Below are 9400 nucleotides of genomic sequence, written 5' to 3'. Positions count from 1 at the left end.
GAATGTAAGAAAAGACAGTATCTCTGAGCTCCTAAGTCATACAAAGTTATAAGAAGCACCTAGCACAGGGTCCAGCATTTAGTTTACATGCAATCAGTGTGAGTTGTTTTTTACTTTTTTAAGGATTTGAGGTACTAGAAAGGAATTTGAAAAAAGAGAGAGGAGTAAGCATACAGATGATGTGACCTAGACTATTAATTCCTGGTTAACAGCCTCACTTTGTCCAGCTCTCTAATTAAAATTTAAAACAAGCACTTTATTTTTAAGGGCACTATAGGGCTTCCAGGGATGAAATACTCCAGTTCTCATCAATGCTGTTTTGGGGCTGATAAAATCCCAATTATACTATTTCTTTGTTCTTTCATTAATCTCAGCTCTATCTCCAGTATCCTGAGTTCTGCGTTCAAACCTGAATTTGTCTACTTTCTTATAACCATGCCAAGAGTCAACTCTTTGTCAAAAGTTAGAGAAGGAGAATTTTTTCCACATCTAAGTAACTCTGTTGCTGAGAATCTTTTCACTACAATGTATATTTGAAGAGAAAGACTTTCTTCCTGGCCATCCCCTGCTTTTCTTTCTTGTATGAAAGTTTCATTTGTAGGCAGAAGCAGGAAGGAGGAGGGGAAAACCCTCCACAAGAGATGACCCTTGCTGTTGTCGCTACTCAGGCTGTCAATCAATCAGAGAACCATCTGCCCCCCGCTTTAGATGGCATCAGCTGTGCCTTTTCTAACGTCACTTACAGAACCCACTAAAAGCTGTTAGACAAATGAGGGGAACCAGAATGCAGCTGCATGTAGCTGATTTTGAATTTTTGCAGCTGAGTCCTACATGCCACTCTGAGTTTTGAAAGTTTTTGTTTGTTTGTTTTGTTTTGTTTTTTATGAGATTGGATAAACAAAGAGAACAATTCCCTTTATAATAATGACTCCTAGGGTCTTAAAGTTTTGTTCTCTGCAAGTTTAAAATAATGTATCTCTTTTAAAACTCCCACCGAATGTTTAAAATTTAAGCCAACTGTAAATATGTAATCATTCATGAGTTCCTCTTAAGAAAAAGTGTCACATGGAAAAAAAATGTTTTTAAAACTGATTCAAGCGTTTCTGTGCTCGTGCTGGTCGCAGCAGCAGCAGATGCGCCCTGGACATGCAGAATGAGGCCAACCAGTTGGTGGACCTGTACGTGCCATGGAAATGCTCCCTCAGCAAAAGGATCATGGGCGCCGAGGACCACGCATCCATCCAGACGAACATGGCGGACTTCGAGAAGGTAATAGGCAGGTTCAACGGCCAGTTTAAAACCTGTGCTATCTGTGGGGCCATTTGCAGGATGGGTGAGTCAGATGACTCCATCCTCCGACTGGCCAAGGCCAACGGCATCATTTCAAAGAACTTCTGACTGGAGAGGATGACGGAGGTGGGATATTTGCCATAAAAAAAATAGCAAAAGCCCAGAGAGAGAGAAGTGGGGGGAGAGAGAGAGAGAAAGGAAGGAAGGAAGGAAGGGAAGGAGGGAGAGAGAGGGAGGAAGGAAGGTTGATTCAGGAGCCAAGTACTTTGTGAGATGGAAGCAAGTTTGGTATCTAGATGCCAGAAGTGTGCAGGCTAGAAATCTAAAGTATTATCACCTTCAGGCCAGTTCCCTATATCAACTTAAAAATGACCAAAAGACACAGCACTTACTTATTTGTCTATGTAGGAAATAAGAATTTTCACGTTCTTACAATGTTATATCATAGAATTTAAAAAGCTTGCTGACCCAGAATATGAAACCATAGGAAATCAGTCCTGGCTGCATGCTTATATACTCTGAAAATTCTGTTTACTGTTTTTCTCAGTATTCGTTCCCGCAGCATCTTCATATGCCTTTTTTGATAACACTTACCACACCACGATTATTTACCTGTTTCACCCACAATACTATTCCTTGCAAGAAAAGCCCCCCCGCCATGTTTACATCAACAGTGTCATGTATACTAGGCTTTTTAAAAAAATGTTTAGTTATGTAACTAAAGCAATTTGTGTATGTAATAGAAAAGTGTTCTAATATTCCTTAAAAGTTCCTTTAATAGATGGAATTAGAAACTGCAGGCTCATGGAAACATCCGCCTGCTTACCTGCATCGGTGCCCACATATTCTGTCTTTCCTCCTGTTACTACAGATCTTCTGTCTGGATTCCCATACAGGACCAGCCCTACGCTTGTGAAGTAGATCCTATCCTGTCTCATTTACTCAAGGACATCCCCTCAGCAGTTCTACCCGCTCTCTCCCACATCCTTGGTTTGCCTTCACTGTTGAAAAACTTCCCATCAGTTTATAAATGACCTATAATTCTCATACCTTTAACAATAGACTCTACAAATTTCTCTTCACCCCCTCATCCCCATTTATTGGCTCACTTATGGCAAAACTCCTTAGAAGAATTGTCTAAACTTCTGTCTCCAATTCCTGTTCTCCTAAGCTCTTTCAGACCTACTTCAAACACGCTTTTACCCTTACCTTTCCGTGGTGAATGGTTTTGTAAACCCCCCACGACCTCCATATTACTAAACTGATTTTTCATTTCTCACTCCTTGTGTTAGTTGACCTAAAATATTTGGCACGGTTGATCACTTCTTATTTAAACTTTCTTCACTTGGTTCCAAAATAGCTCACTTTTACATTTTTTTTCTCTTACTGGCCTCCCTTTCTCAATCTCTTTTATTGGTTCCTCCTCATCTCTGTGGCTTCTAAATTTTGGGGTGCCTTTGGATTCAGATCTTGGACATCTCAGTGGTCACTTCCTTGGTAATCTCATCCGGTTTCTAGGATTTAAATATAATCTCTACTCTGGTAATGTCCAACTTTAAATTTCTAGTACAGTCCTCTTCTTCTGGCACCCTCGACTCCTATGTCTGTGTACGTATGTCTAATTGGTATCTCAGACTTTACATTCACCAGACCAAACCCTGGCCTCCAACTCTACAGCAGGAAAAAAGAACCTCTTATTTTCAATCTTCTCCATCTCACTTGAAGGCAGTCTCTCTTTCCAGTTTATTAGGCTAAAATCTTTGGAGGCATTTTGGCTCTTTTTCATCTAACAATCTATGCACAATCGCTAGGTAAATCCTATCGGTTCTGTCTTCAAAGCAGATCTGTAATCTGATCCCTTCTCCCCAGACCCACCACTACCACCCTTGTCCACACCACCCATCATCTCTTTCCTAAATTCTTGCATGAGTCTTCTAACTGATCTCCCTACCTTGCTTCATTTTAGTCTTAACTAGCAGCCACAGTGATCTTGTTAAAACCCATTTCAGGTATTTACTCCTCAGAACCCTCCAATGGCTTCTCATTGCTCTCCAACAAAGGACAAAGTCCTTACGATGGCATACAAGACCCTGTGATCTTTCTCAACCTCCCTTCCAGATGTCATATTCTCCTACTGTTTCCCTTACTAACTACATGCCAGCAACACTGCTCCTGCATTGTCTCAAACATGCCAGGAGGAGCCCATCTTCGGGTCTGTGTCATTGTTCCCTCCTCTGGGTGAGAGAGCTGAGTGCCCTTGCATATCTGCCTAATTCAATCTCTCATCTACTTCAGATCTGTGCTGAAATGTCATCTTCTCCATGAGCCTTTTTAAAAATTAAAATCCTATTTAAAAATTGCAACTCCTCTCTGCCTTTTCTCTTATCCTCAACCTCTATCACTAGTATTTCCTATCCCTCCTCCAATCCCCTGCCTGTTTTTCACTTTCCATATTACTTACTGCTTACCTGTTGTTTTACTTATTCCTTTTTTGTCTCTGGGTAAGGACTATGAGGATAGAATTTTATATTTTTCACTGATGTATCCCTAACGCCTAGAAAAGTGCCGGACAGGTACTCAACTAAAATTTGTTAAAAGACTTAATGAGTAAAAGAATTATGGTCCTCCATGAGTACCATATGCCAGAGACTGGATTAAAAAAGCACAGAGGTTAGACAACAAAACACAAACACAGCCTCCACTGCTAAAAAGCTAAGTTCATCAGCAGAGATAATAATCATATCTAATGTCTGTCAAGCACTTAACTTTGTGCCAGACACTGTTCTAGAATTTTACCTGTCATAGCATTTAATTCTCAAAATAAGAGGTGAATCTTACAAAAATAATCTTTTTATGAAAGGGGAGACACAAGCAAAGAACTTACGTAGCACACTCTATGTCATGGAGCCAGAAACCATTGATACTAGGATTCAGATCTGTACAGTCTGACTCTAAAACCCCTATGCTTAACTAAGTGTGCAATTTATAATGCAAGAAAATTACTACTTTATAGTGAAATACAGTGAAATCTAGGGCATTATAGGAAAACATAGTGAGGCAGGGTTTCTAGAAAAGATGATTCTGAGAGATAATGAGTTAGTGGAAGGAAAACTGCTTAAGTCAGAAAGTGCAATATATTGCACCATAAGGTGAGAGAGTGGGGTGCTTTCTCAACCCCCTCATCCAAAACATGTTATTAATTATAGCTAAAGAAAAAAGGGGTGGACAGAAAGGCATAAGGGTGGTATACAGGGGCCACACCACAAAGGGCCTTTTATGTCATGGGAAGAATTTTACATTTTTATCTTGAAGGCAATAGGAAAGGCATAGATGGATTTTAAACAAGGGAAATAAGATCAGATTTGAATTTCAGAGAAACCACTATCAGCTGTGTAGGTAACAGATTAAATGATAGGCAAGGAGCGCAGCTACATTCATTGAAGCTGTTTTGATAGTTTAATGTTTATTTATTTTTGACAGAAAGAGAGAGAGAGAGAGAGGAAGGGGCAGAGAGAGAGGGAGACACAGAATCTGAAACAGGCTCCAGGCTCTGAGCTGGCAGCACAGAGCCCGACGCGGGGCTCAAACTCACAGACCGCGAGATCATGACCTGAGCTGAAGTCGGACGCTTAACCGACTGAGCCACCCAGGCGCCCCTGTTTTGATAGTTTAAAGAAGAAAAGATGAAGGCCTGAACTAGGATGGTTGAAGTGGTGACAAAGACAGGAGACAGGATTTCAGAAATAATAAAAAAGTATTCTTAGGGGCACCTGGATGTCTTAGTCGATGAAGCAAGCGTCTGACTCTTGATTTCGGCTCAGGTCATGATCTCAGGGTTGGTGAGACAGAGCCCCACATCAGGCTCTGCGCTGACAGCATGGAGCCTGCTTGGGATTTCTCTCACTCCATCTCTCTCTACCCCTTCCCTGCTCACACTCTTCCTCTCAAAATAAATAAATAAGCAAACAGACATTTTTACAATGTATTTATATTACATTAATTATTTCACTAGACATTCTTTTTTTCTTTTTTCTTTTTTCTTTTTTTTTTTTAGTAATTTCTAAATCCAATGTGAGGCTTGAACTCACAATCCTGAGATCGAGAGTCATATGATTTACCAACTAAGCCAGCTAGCTAGGCACCCCCTAGTTAGGCATTATGAACTAAGTAGGAAAGTTAAAGAGGAAGAGGACAAGAATGACCCCCAGGTTTCTGGGCTTGGTAACAGTATCAAATGGTGGAACCATTGACTAACAAGAGAAAATGGCAGAGGGGGAAAAACGGGATGGAGGGCTGAGTTGTGGACATGGGGATTCGACACTGTCTATAGGATACCCAAGTTGGGGGTGGCTGGATACGCCGGTGTGAAGCTTGGCAATCTGGGCTAGAGTCATCAGCCCATTGATGGCATTTATGTCATAGCAATGAATTAGTAGGATGTCCACATTTAAATGCACCAATATTTAAAGCAGTGATTTCCAACCCAAAGATTTGGAACATTGGATCACCTCAGGAGGCTTTAAAAATATAGATTCTGTGGAGCCCCTCGCTAAACCTACTGCATCAGAATCTTCAGAAACGAGACTGAGGGAGCCATAACATTTTTTAAATCTTCCAGTTGATTCTGCTGGGACTAACCTGCAGCATGCCAGAGAGGCAACTGAGAACCATTGATTAAAATGATAGATAGAGGAGATCAAGAAGTATTACTTAAAAAGAAAAGATGATTAATAATACCTAACGTTTGTTGTGCACTTACTATGAGGCACTGTTCTAAACAGTTTAATGCAGTATCGTAGGAAATCCTCACAACTCTATAGGTGGTAGGTACTATTATTATCCTCACTTTACTATTATTCTTCTGCATTTATTATTCCAAATGAGAAATTTGAGGCACAAAGAAATTGAGTAATTTATTCAAGGTCACATAACTAATACATGATAGAGCTAGGATTTGAATCTAACCTATGTTTTAATGCCTCTCAAGCTTTAATGTGCATAAGAATCACCTGGGGATTTGTTTTTAAAAGTAGATTCTGACTGGGGCACCTGGGTGGCTCAGTCAAGCGTCTGACTCTTAATTTCAGCTCTGGTCATGATCTCACGGTTCATGAGATCGAGCCCTGCAGCGGGCTCTATGCTGACAGCGCGGGTGTGGGGTGAGGGGCATGCTCTCTCAAAATAAAAAAAAGTAACTTAAGGAAGGATGAAAAATAGCCAAGTGTAAAGTTCAAAGTTGACAATGTTCTAATCAAAGCAATAAAAATTGATTACTTTCAAATATTTTTTCCAAATTTAAATGACAAATGCCAAAGCTAAACATTAAACTGTGAATGAATAAAATGTGAGTGGTTCCAATTTTATTTTTTTTATTTAAAAAAAAAATTTTTTTTTTAACGTTTATTTATTTTTGAGACAGAGAGAGACACAGCATGAACGGGGGAGGGGCAGAGAGAGAGGGAGACACAGAATCGGAAGCAGGCTCCAGGCTCTGAGCCATCAGCCCAGAGCCCAACGCGGGGCTCGAACTCACGGACCGTGAGATCGTGACCTGAGCTGAAGTCGGACGCTTAACCGACTGAGCCACCCAGGCGCCCCAGAGTGGTTCCAATTTTAGAAGACAAGGATATTGTCTTTCCCAGAGATCATTAGTCTATAAAACCAGCATAATCCACATACCCATGTAAAAAAAAAAACTAAAATTTCTCACCACTTCAGTTTAAATGACGTAATTTTCTTCTACATAACTGCAAACTAAACAGACATGGATATACAGACAAACTTGGATAAAAGAAACAAGGAAGATTTCTGATAAATCTTATAGCTGTTGCTTTTCAAATCTATCCAAAATAAGTCCTACTGTGAGCCATACAAGGATTCCAATTGTTTACCTTGCCTATCTGTTGCTAATCATGCTGAAAAGATACGTTTCCTGGTATTCTGTGGTGGAGTCCGTGTACAGTGAGTTCTCAACCCTGGCTACACATACGTGTTTGTATTTCACATTGACATAAATTTGGGTTGTTGTTGTTTTCAAAATTCAGTACTGTGTTTCCAAAATCCATCCATGTTGCTTGTGTATCTATAACCTGTTGTTTCTAATTTTTGTCAATCTTTTAGATATGAAGGAACAATCTCTTTGTTGTTTCTATTTGCATTTCACTGACATTTTGAAGTCGAGTCCTCCAAGAGAGGTAAGCATGATGTGTTCATTTCCTAAGGATGCCATAAAAGAGTACCAAAAATTGGGTGGCTTAAAACCAGAAATTTATTGTTTCACAGTTCTGGAGGCTAGAAGTGTGAGACCAAGGTGTCAGCAGGGTCCCTGCCGACTTCTGGTGTTTGGAGCAATCCAAGGTGTTTTTTGGCTTCTAGATGCATCGCTCCAGTCACATGGCTGTCTTGTCTCGGTGTCTCCACATGACCTCCCTCTGTGCGTCTGTCTCTGTGTCCAAATTTCCCCTTTCTCCGAGGACACCAGTCAGACTGGACTAAGGTCCACCCTAATGACCTCATTTTATCTTGATTATCACTGTAAAGCCCCTATTTCCAAATAAAGGCACTATCTGGGGTACTGGGGGTTGAGACTTGCACATATTTTGGGGGGTAGGCAAATCAGGCCATAACACATATTACATTCATTTCCATGTATGTAAGGAAAGTAAGGAGAGGGCAGTGATACATTATGTACCAAATATGAAATCAGTTGAGTACTAAAGGTACTTAAAATTTAAAAATCAGACAATGTAAGTATTAAATGGACTATTTGATAAGAATAGAACTGCTCGGGTGCACCTAGGTGGCTCAGTCAGTTAAGCGTCTGACTTCGGCTAAGGTCACGATCTCACAGCTCGTGAGTTCAAGCCCCACGCCGGGCTCTGTGCTGACAGCTTGGAGCCTGGAGCCTGCTTTAGATTCTGTGTCTCCCTCTTGCTCTGCCCCTCCCTCGCTCATGCTCTGTCTCTGTCTCTTTCAAAAATAAATAAACATTTAAAAAAAAATTTTTTTAATGAAATAAAATAAGAAAAACAATCAGAAAGAAAGAAAGAGAAAAAGAAAACAATCCTGGAAGAATATATACAAAACTGTTAGAAGTGATTATCTCAAAAAAACAAAACAAACATAAAAGAAGGAGGGGTGGAGTTTCTCTTTGGAGAATGGCACACAGGTATCTTTACCTTCTACATGATATATCTCTTTATGTAACAGAATTTTGGATACTAAGCATACATTTATCACTTAAAATTAATATGAGATAGTGAAAAATTGGAAATAACATAAGTATCCCACAATGGGGGAGATAAATAAATAATGACTTATCCAAATAACAAAAGTTTATTAAAAATCGTGCTTTTAACAAATATGTAATAACATAGGATGATGGTCACTATTTTACAGTGAATTAAAAAAGTGTCACACAAATGACACAGTAGAATCATAGTGTTGCAGAGAGAATAATGGAGTGCTTCACCATAAGTTATATGGCATCCAGCCAGATTATCTCCCTGAACTGATTTTTCATCTGTGAAATGTAGAAGTTTCTCATAAGGTGGTTATGAAGAATAAATTAGACAATTCAAGTAAAACATCTGCCACATAGCAAATATTCCCATAAAGGTTATAGGTATGCAGGAGCGCCTGGGTGGCTCAGTTGGTTAAGTGTCTGACTTCAGCTCAGGTCATGATCTCACAGTTTGTGAGTTCAAGCGTCGCACCGGGCTCTCTGCTGTCAGCCCAGAGTCTGCTTTGGATCCTGTCTCCCTCTGTTTCTGCCCTTCCCCCACTAGTGCTCTCTCTCTCTCTCTCTCTCTCCTTCAAAACTAAATAAATAAATAAACAAACATTTAAAAAGTTCAAAAAAAAAGGTTATATGTATGCATTAGAAAAACTTTTGAGAAAAGTACACCAAAATTTTATTTATTTTATTTATTTTTATTTTTTTTAAATGTTTATTCATTTTGAGAGAGAGACAGAGCCTGAGCAGCGGAGGGGCAGAGAGAGAAAGGAGACACAGAATCTGAAGCAGGCTCCAGGCTCTGAGCTGTCAGCAGGGAGCCCCACACCAGGCTCCAACCCACAAATCGCGAGATCATGACCTGAGCTGAAGTCA

At 40.0% G+C, this 9400-nt stretch overlaps 1 protein-coding gene across 1 annotated transcript; it reads left to right on the top strand.

The window, feature by feature from the left end:
- The first annotated feature begins 861 nt into the window (after positions 1-861).
- LOC125923949 (40S ribosomal protein S21-like) lies at positions 862-1853 on the top strand. Its single transcript, XM_049632636.1, has one exon. It carries the CDS (start codon positions 1147-1149, stop codon positions 1396-1398), a length of 252 nt encoding a protein of 83 aa, XP_049488593.1. The 5' UTR covers positions 862-1146; the 3' UTR covers positions 1399-1853.
- The last annotated feature ends 7547 nt before the right edge of the window (positions 1854-9400 follow it).

The sequence above is a fragment of the Panthera uncia genome, chromosome B1, assembly GCF_023721935.1.
Source record: "Panthera uncia isolate 11264 chromosome B1, Puncia_PCG_1.0, whole genome shotgun sequence".
Taxonomy (NCBI): Eukaryota; Metazoa; Chordata; class Mammalia; order Carnivora; family Felidae; genus Panthera; species Panthera uncia.
The sequence above is the reverse complement of the archived record's forward strand: the minus strand, read 5'-3'. Positions and strand labels throughout refer to the sequence as shown.

Bases quoted from the DNA above. Each gene is read 5' to 3' on its own strand.
- LOC125923949 (XM_049632636.1), top strand. From the start codon at position 1,147: ATGCAGAATGAGGCCAACCAGTTGGTGGACCTGTACGTGCCATGGAAA.